The 22,919-nt window shown below is 39.5% G+C and overlaps 1 protein-coding gene across 1 annotated transcript in view; it reads left to right on the top strand.

Annotated features, from left to right (window-relative positions):
* FTO (FTO alpha-ketoglutarate dependent dioxygenase) overlaps nucleotides 1-22,919 on the top strand; it is a 529,759-nt gene that overhangs the window by 212,703 nt on the left and 294,137 nt on the right. The window contains exons 6-7 of the mRNA XM_042781732.1: nucleotides 4,407-4,486; nucleotides 16,848-16,991. Coding sequence (XP_042637666.1) covers nucleotides 4,407-4,486; nucleotides 16,848-16,991 — 224 coding nt within the window. The remainder of the gene's footprint in view (nucleotides 1-4,406; nucleotides 4,487-16,847; nucleotides 16,992-22,919) is intronic.

A 22,919-nucleotide genomic window follows, 5' to 3' on the forward strand; every position in this document is an offset into this window, starting at 1 on the left:
GCTAACCAGAGGCTGGCGGTTCAAACCCACCAGCCACTCCTTGGAAGGAAGGTTGGGCAATCCTACTTCTGAGTGATACTGCCTCGGAAATCCAAGGAGGAGTCGCTATGAGTCGGGGCCGACTCGACGGCACATAACAACAACAACAACAAGTAATTATTTAGAATAATTTGTATTCTTTTGAGGCTTGTTCTGTTGCTTTTCATCTTTGTGAGGCAGGTCTAGAGCAGCCTTTAGTCTAAGACTAATGTCCTACTACTTGGATGATTCTTTTCTGTGGTCTCTGCCCAGTAGCTTAGATCTTTTCATTCTGACTTCTGGAAACACAGAGTATTGCTGACCCAATGTGAGGCCTGGAATTAGTTCAGCCTTTTTTCTGGAGGTTCTCTTCCTGGCCTTGGATAGTTTTCTTTCATCATGCACAGATCAGTACCCAGCTAAAGGCTTGAGGGAATCCTTTTGCCAATCTCTGCTTATTTCTCTAGAAGAATCTGTGTACCAGTATCAGTAGGTTCTCTATGCCAGTAATTGGCCTTACAAATGGTAACTGCCATGGCTTCTCTGAACTCCAGTCATTTTAGTCATTTTCTGTCTTCTAAACTCAGCAAAAATGACACTAGAGAAGTCTGGATTCTGTTAGACTCCCCCCTCCCTGTTCTTTGGCCTTGAAGCTATCTCCGGGTAGTATGCTAGGTGCAGGGCTCACCTACTCTGTTTCTCCCTCTATGGGATCACGTCTTGCTCTGTTTTCTAACATGAGAAACTTTCATTTCCTTTTTTTTTTTTTTTTTGTCTTTATAGTGTTTAAGGCAAGAAGGTAAATCTTGTCACTGTTACTCATAATGTCCAGAAGTAAAAGTCCTGCAGTTGACATTTTACATTTCCTCTCCTTTGTTTAGTGGTAAAATTGTATGTTATTTTGTTGACACATAAGGAGTATGGTGTTCTTGGCCTCGTAGTTTAAGACATCGTTTTTTTTGGTATCCTTGGTCAGAAGCCTGTGTTGCCTGTGTAGGAAACTATACATTGCTGCAGAATAGTACTATTCAGTTCTTTTCTTTATAACAGAGAAAATTTTGTCCTACTCAGAGGTGATACAGATTTTTCTTGACATGTGGCAACACTTCTTAGAAGACACAGCAACTTGGCCATTGATTTATTCTGTATGTGGCTTAGAAGTTTTCTTAAGCTGATAAATTTACCATCTCCACCATTCTTGGGTCATGAATCCATGGATTTTGAATATTTTTCTGAGAACCAAGGCCTTGTGATATGCTTAGTTGATTGGTTTGTTGGCTGGAAAATTATGGGGGAAAACTGATATTTTGATTGAAACAAGAAAGGCAGGCTTTCACATGAAGATATTCAACTTCAAATAATGAGAAAGGATTCTGGTTCATTCTAAAGACATAGCTAGAAATAGATATGCCATGAGAAAGAGGAAGTTGGTCAGTCTACAAATAATAAACTTTATAGTGGTTGCTATTGTAAGACCATATATCCAGCTTGCCAAAGACAGCCCTGGTTTATACCTGTTGTCCTGGAATAATTACTATAGTACCCCTTTCACATTTGAAAGTTTTCTGGTTCTGCTTTTGTTCACCAAAGGACTTTATAAACAAAGTGGAGAGACAGCCTATGTATTGAGGCAAAATTTTGGGGAACTGTATATCTGATTAAAAATAAATAAATAAATAACCAACTCACTGCTGTTGAGTCGGATCCTACTCATAGCAACCCCTCATTGGGTTTCTGAGGCAGTATCACTACACTGCTAACCAGAAGGCTGGTGGTTCAAACCCACCAGCCACTCCTCAGAAGGAAGATGGGGCAATCTACTTCTGTAGTGATACTGCCTCAGAAACCCAAGGAGGGGTTGCTATGAGTCGGGTCTGACTCTATGGCACATAACAACAACAACACATCACTACAGAAGTAGATTGCCCAATCTTCCTTCCAAGGAGTGGCTAGTGGATTTGAACCACCAGCCTTCTGGTTAGCAGTCAAATGCCTTAGGCACTATGCTACCAGAGCTCCTGATAAGAGTTGAATATCCAGAGTATCTAAAGAACTGTGACAACTTAACAACAAAAAGAAACAATCCAGTTCAAAATAGACAAAAGACTTGAAAAGACATTTCACCAAAAAGGGTATTCATATGGCCAACAGTCACATGAAAAAATTCTCAACATCTTTGATTATTAACAAACAAATAAAAATCCCATAAACCCATAGGCATTGAGTGGATTCTGACCCATAGTGACCCCCTATTGGGTTTCCATGGCTATAAATCTTTATGGAAGTCGATTGCTTCATCTTCCTTCTAAGGAGCAGCTGGTGGGTTTGAACTGCCAACCTTTTGGTTAATAGCCAAAACTGCCTTACCCACTGTGCCACCACTGCAGATCAAAACTACAGTGAGATACCACTTTATCCCCACTAGCATGGCTATTCTTAATTTGTTCATAACAAATTTGTTATCCATGACAAATTATGGATAACATTGCAAAGAATAGGAATTCCAGAACACTTCATTGTGCTCATGAGGAACCTGTACACAGACCAAGAGACAGTTGTTCAGCTAAAACAAGGGAATACTGCATGATTTAAAAGCAGGAGAGCTGTGTATCAGGGTTGTCTCCTTTCACCATACTTATTCAGCCTCTAAGCTGAGCAAACAGTCCATGAAGCTAGACTATAGAGAGAAGAATATGGGGTCAGGATTGGAGGAAGACTCATTAACAACTTGGGATATGCACATGACACAACCTTGATTGCTGAAAGTGAAGAAGACTTGAAGCAGTTACTGATGAAGATCAAAGACTACAACTACAATGGGTTACATCTCAACATAAAGAAAACAAAAATCTTTACAGTTGGATCAATAAGCAACATCCTAATAAATGGAGAAAAGGTTGAAGTTGTCAAGGATTTGATTTTATTTGGATCCACAATCAATGCCTCTGGAAGCAGCAGTGAAGAAGTCAAATGACGTATTGCAGTGGGCATATCTGCTGCAAAGACCTCTTTAAAGTGTTAAAGAGCAAAGATGTTACTTTGAAGACTAAGATACACCAGACCCAACCCATATTTTTAATCACCTCATATGCTTGTGAAAGCTGGACAATATTTTAAGGAAAACTTCAGAAGAATCGATGCATTGTTATTATGGTGTTAGTGAAGACTATTGAATATACTATGGACTGTCTTGGAAGAAGTACAGCTGGAATGTTCCTTAGAAGTGAGAATGGCCATCTTTGTCTCTTATACTTTGGTCATGTTATCAGGAGGGACCAGTCCCTGGAACAGAATATATGCATGGCAAAGTACAGGGTCACCAAAAAGAAGACGGCCCTCAGTGAGATGGATTGACACTGTGGCTGCAACAATGGGCCCAACCATAGCAGTGATTGTGAGGATCGTGGAGGAGTGGGCAGTGTTTTGTTCTGTTGTCTGTAGGGTCATTCTGAATCTGATCCGACTCAGTGGCACCTAACAACAACAACAGAATGACTATGATTAAAAAAAAAGGTTAAAAAACAGGTTTTGGCAAGGATGTTGAGACATGGAACCCTCATCCATTGCCAGTGGAAATGCAAAATGGTACAGCCACTACAGTTTGGGAGTTCCTCAAAAAGTTAAACATAGAACTACCATATGGCCCAGCATTTCCACTCCTGGGTACCCAGAAGTATTGAACGCAAGAATACAAACAGAAGCCTGTACACCAGTGTTTACTGCAGCACCTTTCACAATAGCCAAAAGGTGAAAAAAAAAACAATGTCCATCAACAGATGAACAGATAAACAAAATGTGGTTCATGCATCCAATGGAATGTTGCTCAGCCGTAAAGAGAAATGAAGTCCTGATGCATGCCAAAACTCAGATGAACCTAAAAAACATAATGCTGAATGAGTTAGGTCACATTACAAAAGGACAAATACTGTATTGATGCTACTTAAATGAAATAGGCAAATGTGTAGAGACCAAAGTTTATTAGTGATCACCAGGGGTGGTAGAGAGGGAAAAGGGGGACTCACTACCTAGAGAATATTGAGTTTCTGTTAATGGTCTTGGAATCATTTGAAAATGGAAAGAGGTAGTGATTGTAAAATATGATTAACATAATCAGTATCACTGAATTACACATGTAAAAATTTAATTGGTAAAAGTTTTGTTATATATACTTTTTTTTTTTTACCACAATAAAAAAGGAAGAAAAAGTTTTGTTTTAGATAATGATATATATAGTCATTTTACTTGTGAGGTACATTTTAAAGAATACTAGGTCAATGTTAATTCTTTGATTATTACTGTTTCTCTTGGTGGATTTGAATTTTACTTGAATGGTTATAGTGACTAATAAATGTGTTTTTTGGTTTTGAATTTTGCCATTTTTCCTGCAGATGATCTCAATGCCACCCACCAACACTGTGTTTTGGCTGGTTCACAACCTCGGTTTAGTTCCACTCACCGAGTGGCAGAGGTAAGTGTAAATAAAAATGTGATTCCGATCTAATTGGATGTGACAGAAGTGGTTGAATGAGCAATTTATCATGGAGCTTTGGAAGGGTATTTGATAGGAAAATTGCTTCCATCTAACTTTACTTTAGCCTTTATTTACTTGCTTTTTCATCGTTGGTTTGTGTTGGCTGAAGTTTAAAAATGTGTATAGCATTGGATTGAGAATATTCTGGTTATTTGGTTCTTATGAAGGTAAATACGGTTGGCAGGTGTGGCTAATTAGAAGTTTTCTAAGGAGGTTATATTTGTCAAGGTCAAGGACAGGAGATGGCCTGAAGGAAATGGATGGATTTGTGTGCTTGTGCATGTTTTAGTTGTGGCTGGGCTCAGATGGCTGAGAATTTGCATTTCTCTTAACTCTTGGTCAGGTTTCTGGGCATGTGAATGTAAATTAAGGAGAAAGTGACAGAGGTGCCAAGGAAATTCTGAGCTCCATGATTGTGTTGGTAACTCAGACTGTATTGCTAAATTCTGCTGGGACTTGGAGAGGCTGAAGGTCAGGTGATCCAACTGGTTCAGAATGGAAACTTACGAGGTGAGGAAAACCCATAGTAGTCAATCTGAGGTACTGTGGACTCAGTTAAGAAGGGTTCCAGAGATCAGAGATTAATGGAAAAGGTTAACGGTAGGGGAAAACAATTCTGGGCCCTGTCTTGATGGTACTTCCATTATCCCTGGGGTGAGAAACACTAAAGAAAGAAACATCAACTAATCATCTGTTAGTATGTTCTCTTACTATTAGATGAGAGAGAAGGAGGAAGAGAGGAGGGAGGGAGGGAAGGACAAGGAAGGAAGGGAAAGGAAAGGAAAAAGCAAGCAAGCATTTATAAAGCGTCTGACATGTTCCTAGTATATATGAATATGCTGTTTTCCCTGCTATAGGCATTTGTATTTCTAACTATAACCCTTAACCTTGGACATAGCCCCAGGAACATTTCCCTTTATAAGGGTGGTGATCAGTAATGTTCAATGCTATAGATTATATTTGACATTGGCTCTACCTGTGACTATTGCTGAAGGTTTCCTGTCAGACAGTACAAAGCCCATGAGAAATGTGGAAAGAGTCTTATTCTTGTGGATTATTTGAGTGTATAGCTACTTAAGTGTGATGTTCTTACATCTTTGCTGATAATGCCCTTGGACAAGTAGCCAAGCTCATTAGTGCTGAGTTCACAGGACTGGAACAAAATGATCAATAAAAAATTTGGAAAAATATAGAAATCTATAGGAGAGTGGTTGAATGTATAAACTCTGGAGCTAGGACCCATGAAAACTCTTGGGATTGGTTTAGGGTGGGATGCCATTTGTGTGGGTATATTGAGAAGCTGTATTTTGACTGGGTCTCAGGGTGCTAGAAAGGTAGTATTGGCAGATAAGATTCCTACATGGGACCAGATCATGGAAAATCTTGAATATCAATCAGATTAGGCATTTGAACTAAAGTTGGTTGGGAGATAGGAGCTATTGGTTGTATTTTATGTTGGTAGTGACATACTAGAGACTCCAGCAGCAACATAGCCCTACTGACACTTTGATTTTAGTCTCTGGAATTGTAATGGTTTTTTGAGCCATTAAATTTGTGATAACTTGTTATAACAGTAAAAAGCTCACGTTGCTATTAGGTGTCATCCAGCCAGGTCTGACTCGTGGTGACCTTGTGCACAACAGAACAAGACAGCCTGGTCCCGTGCCATCCTCACGGTTGTTGCTGTATTTGAGCTGATTGCTGCAGCCACTGCGTTGTTCCATCTCATTGAGGATCTTCCTCATTTTTGGTGACTCAATACTTTTCCTAACATGATGTCCTTCTCCAGGGACTGGTCCCTCCTCATAACATGTCCAAAGTACGTGAGGCAAAATCTTGCCATCCTTGCTTCCAGAGAGCATTCTGGTTGTACTTCTTCAAAGACATTTATTCTTCTCTCAGTCTATAGTTCATTCAGTATTTTTCATCAATACCATAATTCAGTTGCATCAGTTCTTCCTCAGTCTTCCTTATTCATTGCTTTCCCATTGCTATGTTGTTGTTGTGTGCCGTCGAGTTGGCCCCAACTCATAGCAACCCCTCCTTGGGTTTCCCAGGCAGTATCACTACGGAAGTAGGATTGCCCAACCTTTCCTTCCGAGGAGTGGCTGGTGGGTTTGAACCGCCAGCCTTCTGGTTAGCAGTCAAGTGCTTTAGCCACTATGCTACCAGAGCTCTTATGAGATGATTGAAAATACCAGGGCTTGAGTCAAGCACACCTTAGTCCTCAAGGTGACAGCTTTGCTTTTTAACACTTTACAGGGGTCTTTTGCTGCAGATTTGCCCAATGCATTGTTTGATTTCTTGACTGCTATTTCCATGTTCATTGATTGTGGATTCAAGCAAAATGAAATCCTTGATAACTTTAATCTTTTCTCCATTTATCATGATGTCACTTATTTGTCCAGTTGTGTGGATTTTTGTTTTCTTTATGCTGAAGTGTAATCCATATTGAACATTGTAGTCTTTGAACTTACTTAAAGTAAATGCTTTAAGTCTTCTTCACTTTAAGCAAGCAAGGCTGTGTCATCTGTATATCCCATCTGTTAATGAGTCTTCCTCAATGATATCTCATTGTTGTTTTGATTTGGATATTTCTGGTATTGGTACAATGACAGGTACATAGACCATTGGAACAGAACTGAGAACCTATGGATGGACAGCTGATCTTCGACAGAGGGCCAAAACCCATTAAATGGTAAAGAGATAGTCTCTTTAACAAATGGTTCTGCCAAAACATCCATTTGCTGAGAAATGAAGCAGGATTCATATCTCACATTATATACAAATGGAATGTGAAACCTAAAACCATAAAGATCATCAAAGAAAAAAGAGAGCCAAACTTAGGAACCCTAGCACATCACATAAATACAATATCAAACATAACTAACAACACATAAACAAGAGAAGACAAACTAGATGACTAGGACCTCCTAAAAATTAAACATTTATGTGCATCAAAAGACTTTGGCAAGAGTAAAAAGGGAAAAAAGATTGGCCAACATATATCAGCTCCAAGTTCACTGCCATCGAGTCAGACGTGATTCATAGTGACCCATCCTTGGGTTTCTGAGGTGGTATCACTATGGGAGTAGATTGCCCAGTCTTCCTTCCTAGCAGTGGCTGGTAGGTTTGAACCACCAGCCTTCCGGTTAGCAGTAAAATGCCTTAAGCACTATACCACCAAAGCTTCTAACATATATCAGATAAGGGACTGATGTCTCACATTTATAGAAAACTTCAATACCTCAACAACAACAAAAAAGACAAGCAATCCAATTAAAAAATGGGCAGAGAAAATGAACAGATAGTTCACCAAAGAAGATGTTCAGGCAGCTAACAGACACGTGAAGACATGTTCATGATCATTAGCCCTTAGACAGATGCAAATCAAAACTTGTAAATTTCTTGCTGTAGACAAGTTACCGCTTCTAGTGTTCTATCCATTGGTTGACACATCTCAATTGATGTTCCTTCAGTTCTGGAGCCTTGCATTTTGCCAGTGCCTTCAGTGTACCTTGGACTTTTTCCTTCAATATCATCAGTTCTTATCAAATACTACTTCCTGAAATGGTTGAATGTCAACCAGTTATTTTTGGTACAGTGACTGTATTCCTTCTATCTTCTTTTGATGCTCCTGCATCATTCAATATTTTGTCCATCGAATCCTTCAAAATTGTAGCTTGAGACTTAATTTTTTTTTCTTCAGTTCTTTCAGCTTGAGAAATGCTGAGCATGTTCTTCTCTTGATTTTCTAACTCCAGGTCTTTGCACATTTCATTATAATATTTAACTTTGTGTTCTCAAGCTGCCCTTTGAAATCTTCTCTTCAGCTTTTTCACTTAGTTATTTCCTCCATTTGCTTTTAGTTGCTCTATCTTCAAGAGCAAGTTTCAGAGTCTCTTTGACCTCTATTTTGGTTTTTCCTGTCTTTCCTGTCTTTTTAGTGACCTTTTGCTTTCTTAATGTATGATGTCATTCCTTGACTCATGTGGTCTTCAGTCATTAGTGTTCAGTGTATCCAATCTATTCTTCAGATGGTCTCTAAATTCCAATGGAACATATTCATGGTTGTATTTTGGCTCTTGTGGACTTCTTTTCATTTTCTTCAGCTTCAACTTGAACTTGCATATGAACAGTTGATAGCCAATCCACAGTTGGCCCCTAGCCTCATACTGACTGATGATATTGAGCTTCTCCGTTATCTCTTTCCACAGATGTAGTCAATTAATTCCTGTATATTCCATCTGTTGAAGTCCATGCGTATAGTAGCTATTATTGAAAAAAGGTATTTCCAATGAATTAGTTGTTGGTCTTACAAAATTATTTCATGAAGTATGATACTGATTCTATCACCAAAGCCATAGTTTCCCAACTATTGATCCTTCTTATTAGTTTCCAACTTTTGCCTTCCAGTCAGCAGTTCTTATTATGTTTGTATTTATTTATTTTTTGTTTGTAATTATCTTGATTGTATGTTTGATTAACTTCAAAATCTCTAATTTCTTCATATTTGGCATTGGTGGTTGCTATATAAATTTGAGTAATAGTCATATTAATTGGTCTTCCTTGTAGAGATATAGATATTATCCTATCACTCAGTATAGATCTTGAAATGTTATTTAGATGAACATGATGTCATTTCTCTTCAATTTGTCATTCCCAGCATAGTTGAACATATGACTGGTTGAGTCAAAATGGGCAGTACTAGTCCATTTCAGCTTACTAGTGCCTAGGATATTGATATTTATGCTTTTCAGTTTTGATGACTTCCAGTTTTCTTAGATTCATACTTTATACATTCCATGTTCTGATTATTAACAGATGTTTGCAACCGTTTCTTCTCATTTTTAGTCATGCTACATCAGTAAAGCAAGGTCCCAAAACTTTATTTCATCCATGTCTTTAAGGTCAACTCTCCTTTGAGGGGTCAACTCTTCCCAGTCATATTTTGAGTGCCTTCCATCCTGAGGGGCTCATTTCCTGGCACTGTATCAGCCAGCGTTCCACTGCTATTTGTAAGGTTTTCACAGGCTTTTTTTTTTTTTTCCCATAAGTAGATCACCAGGTCCTCCTTCCTAATTTGTCTTAGTCTGGAAGCTCTGCTGAAACCTGCCCACCATGACTGACCTTGATGGTAGCTGGCATAGCTTCCAGCATCATAGCAACATTCAAGCCATCACAGTACAACAAACTAACAGAAAAGGAAAATATCTTTAGGAAGAGAGGAACATCATTTTACTTTATCAGGGTCTGAACCAAGGTAATAGTAGCAGGGAAAGAAATACCATGAAAAGAAGACATAATATCAGTTGTGAACACTGATTGAAGAGGAGAAAGGAATGTAAATAGTACATGAATTAATGAATGAAGTTTTGTTGGATGCTTTCCATCTGTCAAGCTCTAGGATGTTTTTGGGTGATTCAGGGAATGGCATTAGCATTAGTAGAAACAAAGAGTCCAAGACATTAGAAAAGACTATAGTGAGTTCTTTATGGATAACATAACAAATTATGGATAACACCTGGAAGAATGGGAATTCCAGGATGCTTAATTGTGCTCATGAGGAACCTGTACATAGACCAGGAAGCTGTCATTTGAACAGAGTAAGGGGATACGCATGGCTTAAAATCGTGAAGGGAGTGCAACAGGGTAGTATCCTTTCACCATACTTATTCAATCTGTATGCTGAGCAAATAATGCGAGAAGCTGCACTGTGTGAAGAAGAGCATGGCATCGGGATTGGAGGAAGACTCATTAACAACCTGCAGACAACACAACCTGGCTTGCTGAAAGGAAAGATAACTTGAAGCACTTATTGATGAAGATTAAAGACTACAGTCTGCAGTATGGATTACACCTCAACATAAAGAAAACAAAAATCCTCACATGTGGACCAATAAGCAGCATCACAATAAATGGAGAAAAGATTGAAGTTGTCAAAGATTTCATATTACTTGGTTCTGTAATCTACACCAATAGAAGCAGCAGTCAAGAAATCAGATGTATTGCTCTTGGCAAATCTTCTCCAAAAGACCTCTTTAAAGTGCTGAGGAGCAAAGATGTCTCTTTGAAGACTAAGTTGCACCTAACTCATGTCATGGTATTTTCAGCTGCCTCATATGCATGTGAAAGCTGGACATTGAATAAAGACCAAAGAAAAGTTGATGTTTTTGAGTTGTGGTGTTGACGAAGAATACTGAAAGTACCATGGACTGCCAGAAGAACTAACAGATCTGTTTTGGAAGAAGTGCAGTGGGAATGCTCCTTGGAAGTGAGAATGGGCAGACTTTGTCTCACCTACTTTGGTCATGTTGTCAGAAGGAACCATTCCCTGGAGAAGAATATCATGCTGGGTAAAATAGAGGGTCAGTGAAAAAGGGGAAGACCCTCAATGAGATGGACTGGCACAGTGGCTACAAGGATGGCCTCAGCTATAGCAAGGGTTGTGAGGCTGGCACAGGAGCAGGCAGTGTTTCGTTCTGTTATGCATAGGGTCGCTATGAGTCAGAGGCGACTCAACGGTACCTAACAACAGCATCATGAGTTCAGTGTTGAACGTGTTGAGCTTGAGCTGCCACAGGGAGCGATCTAGTAGACAAATGGGAACATAGGAATAGAACTTGTGAGATCAGGAAATGCCTCTTCCTTCACCCCCTGCAATAAATACACACACATAGAGGCACCCAAAAGGAGCCATTAAGAGTATAGTCTGGAACACCCCCACTGGCCTTGTTTTTTTTTTTCTTTCCCCCAGTGGAACAATTCCTTTCTATCCTTAGAGTAGTCATGCTTTCAAAGTATCCCAAGGGTTAGCCTTTTCTATTTAAGTGATCATACCAAAACCAAACTCATTGCCATGGAGTCGCATCTGACTCATAGCAACCCTTCCTTGGGTTTCTGAGGCAGTATCACTACGGAAGTAGATTGCCCTACCTTCCTTCGGAGGAGTGGCTGGTGGGTTTGAACTGCCAGCCTTCTGGTTATCAGTCACATGCTTTAGGCAGTATGCCACCAGAGCTCCTTAAGTGATCATAGTTGCACTGATATCTTCTAATTTTTAGGTCAAATTTTAAGTATTAATTGACCTTTTAAAAAAAGAGGGAGGAATATATAGCTCAATCTTGGGAGAAAAACATGATCCCAAATCTATATTCTTTATTTTCTCTGTGCTTCACTTTCATGCTACATGATATTTTACTAATTAGATACATATAATGTGAATGATGTGAACATCCTCCTTTCTATATTGTAGATCATGGCTTGGAAAACTTATTGGAACAAACCCCTTCCTTATGTTTATATGTTGTTTATAGCTGCTTTTTAGCTACAAAGCCAGCATTCAAATCTTACAAGATTTTCAGCATAAAATATTTATTGTCTGGCTTTTAAAAATAAGCTTGCTGACCTTTGTTATGGATGATCCTATGTAAACAAGACTTTAAAAATTACCTTAGAGTTAAAAATAATGCTTTAAAAATGAGTTTCATAGTAACTTTTAAATTTTTAGCAAAATGAAAAAATGATAATATTCAATGCTGGTAAAGTTACATCGAAACTGGTATATTTTTATGTATCTGGTTGTTTTTCCAGTTGGTATACTTCATGGAACGCTGTATAGGATTATGTATAAATCACTATAAAATAGTCCCATCTTTTATATCATAGCATTATGTGTGGGACCCATAATTCAATAGAATAATATATATAATGGTGTATATCCAGCATGATCAACAGTAGTGAAATATTAAAGGGAACCTCAGTGCCTTTATAGTATATTACCAGTCAATAAATTGTTTAATGTTACCTCATTGGAATTTTACAGCAAACATTTAAAATGATAGTTTTGAATACAATGTACAAATGTAACAAAATAGTATACATACATATATATATATGTACAGTGATTAATAGTCAAAGACTCACGCACAATTAAAACATGAAAATAGGTCAAGGTGATAGGATTATGTTTTTGTCATGTTTGAAAAATTTTCCTTCATCTTATTTTTCTCTATATTAGAAGATAGAAAAAAATACGTTTTTTTCCAACATTAAAGTTACATTATTGTTTCCTTCAATCAAAGAGGGAAAAGAAATACATGCAACTTTATATCCTTCACTTATTCTACAGATGTCCTCTCCTTTATATTGAATTAATGTTACGTGTCTTATCTGTGCCAAACAAAATGATTTGCTATTTTTTGCCTATTCACAATAGGTAGGAAACAGATTGTCTTAAGGAAATGATGTTCTGAAATTCATTTCAGTTAATCAGAGGAGAGATCTAGTCTTTTTTGTTTTGTTTTATGTGACTAGATTCAGTTTGATGCCTCTCAGCCTTTATTGATTCTAGGTTTTTCTGCTTGGGGAAGAATATTCTTGAGACTCAACACAAAATATATGTTTAAACTGAAATTACGTATATAATTTTGGGGGGTAGATAGTTACTGAAATAGTTGAGAATTCATAAGGTTTCAAAGGAAATGCAGGTACATAAAGTCTCTCTCCATAAGTCAATCAGCTCCCCTCCCCAGAAGCAACCAAAGTTGTCACATTCTTGTTATTCTTTCAGAGAGATTGTATATTTATATATATAATAAATCATTTTTTTACATGATATTTTTATAGTAAATTTTGGAGGTAATTACATATTATTGTGTAATTCTTAGCTTGGTATAGGCAGTGGTTTCTCAGATATGATGCCATAAGTGCAAGCAACAAAGAAAGAGTAGATAAATTGCACTTCATCAACATTAAAAGCTTTTGTACTTTAAGGGCACCATCAAGAAAGTGAAAAGACAGTCTACAGAGTGGGAGAAAATATTTTCAAATCACTTCTCTCATAATGGACTTGTAGCTAAAAAGAGTAAGAACTTTTACAACTCAGTAATGAAAAAGATAAATATTACACTTTTGAAAAATGGCAAAGGATCTGGATAGACATGTTCTGAGAAGATATAAAATGACAAAACTCATGAAAAGATGTTCAACATCATTAGCCATCAGGTAAATGTAAATCAAAACCATAATGTGTTAATTTTGTGGGCAGAGTAGAACTGCCGTACGTGGTTTCTAAGGCTGCAATTTTTTATGTAAGCAAATTGCCACCTCCTTCTTCCATGGAGTGGATGTTGGGTTTGAACTGCCGGCATTTTGGTTGGCAGCCAAGAGTTTTAACCATTATGCCATCGGGCTTCTTTTTATACCCACTAAGAGGGCTTTGGGAGCTCTGGTGGTATAGTACCTAAGGCATTTGACTGCTAACCAGAAGGCTGGTGGGTTCCTCAAAAGGAAGGTTGGGCAATCTACTTCTATAGCGATACAGCCTTGGAAACCCAAGGAGGGGTTGCTGTGACTTGAATTGACTGGATGACAGTGAGTTTGGTGTTGTTTTTTTTTTTGGACGATGGCTATAAAGGAGCTCTGGTGGTATAGTGTTTAGGGCATTTGGCTGCTAACCAGAAGGTCAGGTATTCCATGGAAGAAAAATGAGGCAATCTGCTTACATAAAGATTTACAACCTTGAAAACCCAGTAGATGTTGCTATGAGTTGGAATCAACTCGATGACAGTGAGTTTTTTGTTTGTTTGAGGATGGTTATAATAAAAGAGACAGATAATAACAAGTGTTGGTAAGGATGTGGGGAAATTAGAACCCTCATATACTGCTTTTGTTTTTGTTGTTATGTGCCGTCAAGTCAGACCCAACTCATAGCGACCCCTCCTTGGGTTTCCGAGGCAGTATCACTACGGAAGTAGATTGCCCCGTCTTCCTTCCGAGGAGTGGCTGGTGGGAATATAAAATGGTTCAGCCACTTTGGAAAATAATTTGGCACTTCCTTGGAAGGTTAAACAGAGAGTTACCATTGTTATCCAGCAAATTCACACTTAGGGGTATATGTGTGTGTGTGTGTGTGTGTGTGTGTGAAATAAAAACTTGTATATGAATTATTACAGCAGCTTGATTCATAATAGCCAAAAAGTAGAAACAACCCAAATGCCTATCAATGAAGAGTGGATAAACAAAACGTAGCATATTTAGTCAATGGAATAGTATTAGGCAATAAAAGGGAATGAAGTCACAGTACATTTTACAGCGTATATGAACCTTGAAAATATTATGGCAAATGAAAGAAGCCAGTCATAAAAGATCACATGCTGTTTGATTTCACTTATATGAAATGGCCAGAATAGGCAAATCTATAAACACAGAAGGGAGAAGAAAACGTGTGGACCAGTGTTTAAAACATTTGACTGCTAACCAAAAGGTCAGCTGTTCAAACCCACCAGATGCTCTGCAGGAGAAAGATGAGGCAATCTGCTTCGGTAAAGATTTATTTCCTTGGAAACCTGGGGCAGGCAGTTCTACGCTGCCCTATAGGGTTACTGTGAGTTGGAACTCACTGGCAATGGGTTTGATGTTTTTGGGTTTAGTGCAGAGGAGGGCGCTCTGGTAGTGCAAACAGTTAAGTGTTCAGCTGCTAACCAAACGGTTGGTGGTTTGAACTTAAAGGAGCGACTCTACGGGAAAAAAACCTGGCAAACTGCTTCATAAAGATTGCAGCCTAGAAAACCCTATGGGACAGTTCTGTCTATTACATGGGGTCCGTCTGAGTCAAAATCAATTCAGTGGTGCCTAATAACAACCTGTCAGTGCAGAGGAGGTTGGGGGAAGTGAGTGGGGCCTGACTGGTAAAGAGTGACTCTAGATTTCCTTTCGGGATGATGAAAATGTTATAAAGTGTATTGTGGTGATGGTTGTACATCCCTATATACCTAGAGAAAAGAAGTTCCTTTTTTAGGGACTGCATATTATGACTCCATCACTGTTCATTTAACTGGTCCCATACTGTGAAATTTATGTTGTTTCCAGCCTTTTACAATAATCAGTGGTATTACATTTAATAAGCTCTTATGTAGGTCACCCTGCATTTGGGAAAGTAAAGGTGCTGGTAAACTGAATTCCCAGGCAGAATGTCATTTAGTTGTCAGGAGTGGCTGTAGGGACAAAAGTGAATGGTAATTCACCTCCACTCTTTGTTTTTTTCTTTGCAGCAAATTACAGCTGCCTGCTCCTGTGCTCCCAGCACTCTGGGATCTTCATATTAAAATGCATATTAGTCAAGCTTCTGTTTTTGTTACAGAAACTTTGTTTTTCCCAGGCTTGTCAATGTCATAGAAAGTGACAAAAACCATGCAAAGAATATTTCTATCAGAGGGTTAGCCTTCAAGGTTATTTCCAAGGGCTCAGTGTAAATGATAAATATTAAAATAAAAATATTTTAGGGATACATTTCCCTGTTTGGGTTGAAAGTATATTTATAGCTTGCTTTTTATCATTCTAGGAAATCATGTCATTATCAAAACAAACGGGTGCACACTCCATCTGCATCCTATTCTTTCCTGACCCATGATCATTCAAAGAAGGGATTTGTCCATTTGACCTCTGTTTTGCTTCCACAGAGTAGACAGGGATGAAGTAGCTGTGTCCTTGCTAATACTTGGGTGCTAAGTGATGCCACTGTAAGTGCCTTGAAGGCATGAGCCACATTGTCTCCGTTCTTTAAAGAATATTCTGCCTAGGACTGCAACTGCCTGGTGAATCCCTTTTGTAGAAAAGGAAAAAGGTTCTTTGCCCTGTGTTTATCATTTTCCCCCCCGCCATTACTCTTCTATTTTGTGTACTTTCGAACTGGTTCTATCTGTAGTCTAGTTACCTTTCTTTCCCATTGTTAGGTTCAGAGCGCTCAAGATAAAGTCAGAGTCCCTGATAATCTTGGTTAATTAGTTGTTGTTGTTGTTGTTGTTGTTGTTACGTACTGTTGAGTTGGATCTGACTCATAGTGACCCCTCTTTGGGTTTCTGAGGTGGTATCACTATGGATGTAGATTGCCCAACCCTCCTTCGGAGGAGTGGCTGGTGGGTTTGAACTGCCAGCTTAGTCATCCAGTAATTAATTATTCTGGGTCTTTTACATAAAGGAATCAGTTCTAGGTGCTGTGGTATATATGGAAAATTTATTTAAAAATACAGTGTTACCCTTCGTGTTGCCTACCAGTTAGTGACCCCAGAATAAAAAAGAACACCAGCAAGATGGCTGGCCTAGATGAGACCAGACTGGCAGCACAGAGCCCAGTGAGCAGGCCACAGCCGGGCTTCTTGAGCTAGGGATATAGGCTGAGCTGTGAGGGCAGCAGGCTACTGCATAGGAAGGGAGCAAATGTGAACAGCCCTGGGAAGAGTGGCGTGATAAATGGGGATTTTGCTCATAACTTTGATTGCTGGTTCTGTCTTGGCAGTGCTCCATGGGAACCCTGGATTATATCTTACAGCAGTGCCAGTTGGCTCTGCGGAATTTGCGTGACGAGGTCGATGATGGCGACGTGTCTTTGAAATCCTTAGAGCCTACAATTTTGAAACAAGGAGAAGAGATCCACAATGAGGTGAGGACTTTCAAGAATTGGAAAGGATCTAAGATTCTACCCTGTTTGCAAGCTAACAAATTAATCTGCCACAGTTTCTTACTGGTATAAGATGTGAGACTCCTAGGTCAGAGATGAAGTTGAGTTTATTATTTATGGCATTAACAGTAGCCAGAGTATCAACATTTTTGTGCTGTTTCCCCAAACCCCTACTTCCACAACCCTAAGTAGACAGGATGATTCACGCACATGGAGAGGCTGCAGTATAGGAGAGGAACCTTGGCTTTAGGGAATCTGAATCTTTTATAATGGGCAGTAACCATGCCTGTCCTCTTTGCTCCATATCAAAACATAATCTTTATCTTCCAAGACAGTAAGCAAACTCGCCTTTGGTTCTGGAGGGAGACACTGTATCTATTTTCTATGTCTGTTCACTGTACAAATATGCTTACAAAGATAGTCTGGAATAAAAGACAGCTATTGCCTTGCTTGCCAGACAGGCAGAAATACAAGAGACCTGTGATGAACAGTCTCCCACAGGGACTGATGGGAATTGAAGGGGGCTGTGGGTGTGAGTCAGTGCCTTTCCTTTCATTTATGAAATTATTTGCCATTTTGAAGGTTCTGAATTCCATGAGTCATTGTTTCTCATACTTAACTATTCTGCTGGTATTCTCAATTTATGTCTACCTTTTGACTGTATCTTTTGTTCACTATTTAATACTTGTCTTCAGATAAACTCATTTTGTACTGAAATAAATTTCTTTTTTTTTTTTTTTATTGTGATTTGGGTGAAAATTTACAGAGCAAATTCACTTTCCATACAGCAGTTCACATACACTTTGTCTCATGACATTGACCACAATTTACCACAATGCAACAGCTCCCCTCCCACTTCCTCCCAATAATTACATCTTCCCTGTGTTCATCCCTCCATGCACTTCTGCCCCCTGAGTTGTCTCCCTGTGCATAAGCAGCCCTTCTTTCTCCCATGATTGTTCTCTCAAGGAGTGTATTTACCTCAGGTAAATGTTCAACTCATATGCCTGTCTTTTGTTTGGCTGGAAGCCACAGGTATAGGTTCAATTCCAGACCTGAAGGGCAGCTAGGGGCCATAGTCTCAGTGGTTCCACCAGGCTCTATCAGACCAGCAAACCTGGGAAATAAATTTATTTACAAAGGAAAATCTGCATCATCACTTTAAATAGAAAGCCTATATCACTAGCCGAAAGAGAAAGTAACCATAAAACATACAAGGTGAAAACAGCAATATATAATGGGAGCTCTGGTAGCATAGTGGCTAAGACACTTGCCTGCTAACCAGACGGCTGGCGGTTCAAACTCACCAGCCACTCCTCGGAAGGAAGGTTGGGCAATCCTGCTTCTGTAGTGATACTGCCTCGGAAACCCAAGGAGGGGTCGCTATGAGTCGAGTTTGACTCGACGGCACATAACAACAACAACAACAACATTACTTTCAAGCAGATGCCCTTGAAGGCTGAAGAAGGCCCTGAACCTAAATTCTGCTTTTTTTATGTTAAAAAGGGAGATTCCTGTGATGGCTGCACTACATAAATTTGTTATAAAGTCATTGAATTCTACACTTAATATGGGTGAATTGTATAGGCAGTAAATTATATCTCAAAAAATTGTTGAAAGAAAAAAGGAGAGATTAGCAAGTGGTAGAGAATGATTGAAGGTCATCACCAATTTGAGACTTTTTTTTTTTTGCTCTAACCAGAAAGATTGATGAAAAATGTGGCATATAAAAATGTTTTCATTCATTCTTTCAATAAATTATTACTGAGAATTTTCCAGGCACTGTCCTGGGTTCTTGGGATATGACAGTAAATAATTAAATAGTCTAATGGAGGAAGATAACAATAAATATACTACATCAGTAAATCACATGGTATGTTAGTAATTGAGAAGGGCTAAAGGAGCTCTGGGAGCTCTGGTAGCATAGGGGCTAAGGCACTTGATTGCTCACCAGATGGCTGGCAGTTCAAACCCACCAGCCACTCCTCGGAAGGAAGGTTGGGCAATCCTACTTCCGTAGTGATAACTGCCTCGGAAACCCAAGGAGGGGTCGCTATGAGTTAGGGCTGACTCGACGGCACATAACAACAACAACAACAACAACAAAAGAGCTCTGGTGGCATGGTGCCTAAGGTATTTCACTGTTAACCAGAAGGTTGGCGGTTCAAACCCACCAGCCACTCAACGGGAGGAAGACTAGGCAATCTACTTCCATAGAGATTTACCACCTCGGAAACCGAAAGAGCATCACTATGAGTCAGAATTGACTCGATGGCAGTGAGTTTAGTTTTTTGAGTTTTTATAGAAAATAAGGTTTTCACTGGCCAATTCTTTGAGAAGTTGACGGCCCCTTCCTTTTTGCAAGTCTGTCTTAGTCTGGAAGCTCCACTGAAACCTGTCCACCATGGATGACCCTGCTGGTATTTGAAATATTTGAAATACTGGTGGCATTGCCTCCAGCCTCACAGCAACACCACCACAGTATGACAGGCTCATTAACAACCTGTGATATGCAGACAACACAACCTGGCTTGCTGAAAGTGAAGATGATGTGAAGCACTTACCGATGAAGATTAAAGACTACAGTCTGTAGTATGGATTCCATCTCAACATAAAGCTAAGGGAAAATCCTCACAACTGGAATAAACAGCATCATGATAAATGAAGAAAAGAATGAAGCTGTCAAAGATTTCATGTTACTTGGATCCACAATCAACACCAATGGAAGCAGCAGTCAAGAAATCAGATGACGTATTGCACTGGGCAAATCTGCTGCAAAAGACCTTTTTCAAGTGCTGAAGAACAGAGATGTCTCTTTGAAGACTAAGGTGTACCTAACCCAAGTCATGGTATTTTTCACTTGCTTCATATATACATGTGAAAGCTGGACTATGAATAAGGAAGATGGAAGAAGAGTTGATACTTTGAAGTTGTGATGCTGGTGAAGAATACTGAAAGTACCATGGGCTGCCAGAACAATGAACAAATCTATCCTGGAAGAAGTACAGCTGGAATACTCCTTAGTGGTGAGAATAGCCAGACTTCATCTCACCTACTTTGGTCATGTTGTCAGAAGGGACCATTCCCTGGAGAAGGATATTATGCTTGGTAAAGTGGAGGGTCAGAAAAGGGGAAGACCCTCAATGAGATGGATTGACATAATGGCTGCAGGGCTCAGGTATAGCAAGGATGGTGAGGTTGGTGCAGGACCGGGCAATATTTTGTTCTGTCGTGCACAGGGTCACTATGAGTAGGAGCTGACTTGATGGCATCTAACAACAACAACAACGAAAATAAACAGAACCAGGTAATAGAGTTTGAGATAGTTAGAGAGCACCTCCATTAAGTAGATGTCTTATGAGCATAGACCTGAAGGTGGTGATGGAGTGAGTTATGTGGATATATGGGGAAGAGTACTTCAGGCAGAGGGATTAGCCACTGCAAAGGCTGTGAGGTGGGAGAATGCCTGGCTTTCAGGGAACAGTTAGGGAGGGCCAATATGGTTGGAGTGGAGGGAGCAGGGCTGCAAGTTTTAGATGAGATTTAAGAGACAGTGCTAGGGGGCTAGGAAGCAGCAGATGATGTAGGTCCTTGGAGGTATCTATAAAGACAGGAACTTTCCTTTTTAGTCTGAGGGAAATGGGAAACCATTGAAGGGTTTCAAGCAGAGGATAAACAATGACTAATCCCACAGTGTCATATAATACTCTTTAACAAATCTATCCTGGAAGAAGTGCAGCTGGACTGCTCCTTAGAAATGAGAATGGCCAGACTTCGTGTGACTTACTTTGGTCATGTGGTCAGAAGGGATTGGTCCCTGGAGAAAGGTATCATGCTTGGCAAAGTAGATGATCAGAGAAAAAGGGAAAGACCCTCAGCAAGATGGATTGACATAGTGGCTACAATGATGGGCTCAAGCCCATCAAGCGAGGATTGTGAGGATGCCATAGCACTGGGCAGTGTTTCATTCTGTCGTACATGGGTCACTATGAGTTGGATTTGGCTTGACGGCACCTAACAACAACAACAACAATATCTTGTCAGTCCTCTGGTGGCACAGATTGTTAAGCATTCAATTATTAGCTAAAAGATTGGCAGTTTGAACCCACCCAGAGGCTCCTCAGAAAAAAGGCCTGGCAATCTGCTTCTGAAAGGTCACAGCCTGAAAAACCCCCTGGAACAAACTGTTCTACTCTATAAACATGAAGTCTCTGTGAGTTGGAGTTGGCTCAGTGGCAACCATCCCCTACCACCACCATCACCACCAACGATGTCTTGTCAGTTGTTTCATACTTAATGAAACACTGCCATCATCTCTAGAACCAAAGGCAAAGAAATTCTGCCCTTTGGAGGAATAGTAACCACTTCTGTGGTAGGCTGGATGCAGGGCTGACCATTTCTCCTTCATTGTACTCATAAGTGTTCCATTTTCTCTCCCATTAGTCCCTCCTAGAGACATTGCTGATCGTAGAACTTAGGAAAGATAAGCATTTAGGGGTTGATGATGACCTCCCTGAACTAGAACTGAGCTCAAAGCTGTATCATTCTCCTTGTTTGTAGTGTAGAAATTCTATTTTAGATGTTTAGTTATCTCTTTATCTAAAAACATCTCAATTTTAGAAGGTAGGCTGGCAGACCGGGTGCTTTCTTTCCCATACAGGTGGGCTACTTTTTTTTCCTGTGCTTTCTGGTCTTCTGTGATTGGGATGTTTTGGTATCATCAATGGAGGAGAATTTTAAAAATCACCCTGTTTATTCAACAGTAAAATATAGTCATCTGAATGCATCTGCTTCAGAAAGTGCTGACTGCTTTTGACAATTGAGAATGTTTGGGGAGGTGGGCTGTATCAGAGACTAGCCTGAGGTTGAATGGAGGGAGATCTTGAATCTAAACAGTTCGTGTGTTAGTCTTTCCCATCCTCCAATACTTGATTCTTCAAGGTCATCTCCTTGCATTAAGAATTAATTCCATATGTCAAGGCACGTTGTCAGATGCTGGGTTTTTTTTTTTTGCTACACAAGTTGGCCTGGGATTGCACACTTGCATACTCACTGTCTACTGTGTTCTGTTCTTAAATGAAAGCACGAATGTCCACAGTATTTATTCTGGTTTCTTCTTGTTTGCTTTCTTTTTTCTTAAAGGCCACATGCCTTTGCGGGACTAATTACAGGATGAGGCTCATGGTTTTTCATACTGCAAGCTTTCAGACTGTGGACTTAGAACGTCTTGCTTTCCTTGTCTTAGATGGTTTCTAACTAAGCAATTTAGAAACTTTGGGGATTGGTGCTGAGCACCCTTTGGAGATACTTTTTCCAATTTCTGATGCTTAGAAAAGAACTTAGTTCACTTATATGGAGAATCTTCCTCTGTGTTATTAAATGGTCTGTTTTCCTTCTTAGATACAGTAAAAACATGGAATTCAGTCTCTTCCGCTAGTAGATTTCCCTTAGGAAAATAAACTGTTTCATGGCATTATTTGGTTCTCATTTTGTTTAGATCAGACTGGCATCTTCCTTACAGCTTCTGTGAAAGGTCCTCCGTAGGATATCTCTTGATAGATTGGAGCTTAGCATCTCTCCCTGGTCTAATAATTTTACCATTTCTTAGGGAAATAAATTATTTTGGATAATTCAGTGAGACATTAACTCCAATGGACACGTCCACATATTTCATGAGGGTACCATATAGGTTAATCTGTAACCAAGACAGGTACCCAAACAACCTTGTTAGAAGAATAGTAGGTGTGATAGTTGAAGATGTGTCAACTTGGCTGGACTCCAGTTGTGAGTGGTGGTTCCCATGATAGATCACATGACTGCGTTCTAAGCGGCCGGTCGGTCTAGGGGGAGTTTCCCCAGGGGTGTGGCCTACCTGCAATACTATCCCAGGGACAAACTGGAAGAACGGCA

The sequence above is a fragment of the Orycteropus afer genome, unplaced genomic scaffold, assembly GCF_000298275.1.
Source record: "Orycteropus afer afer isolate SDZICR_OR568_19922 unplaced genomic scaffold, OryAfe1.0 scaffold00009, whole genome shotgun sequence".
NCBI classification, from domain to species: domain Eukaryota; kingdom Metazoa; phylum Chordata; class Mammalia; order Tubulidentata; family Orycteropodidae; genus Orycteropus; species Orycteropus afer.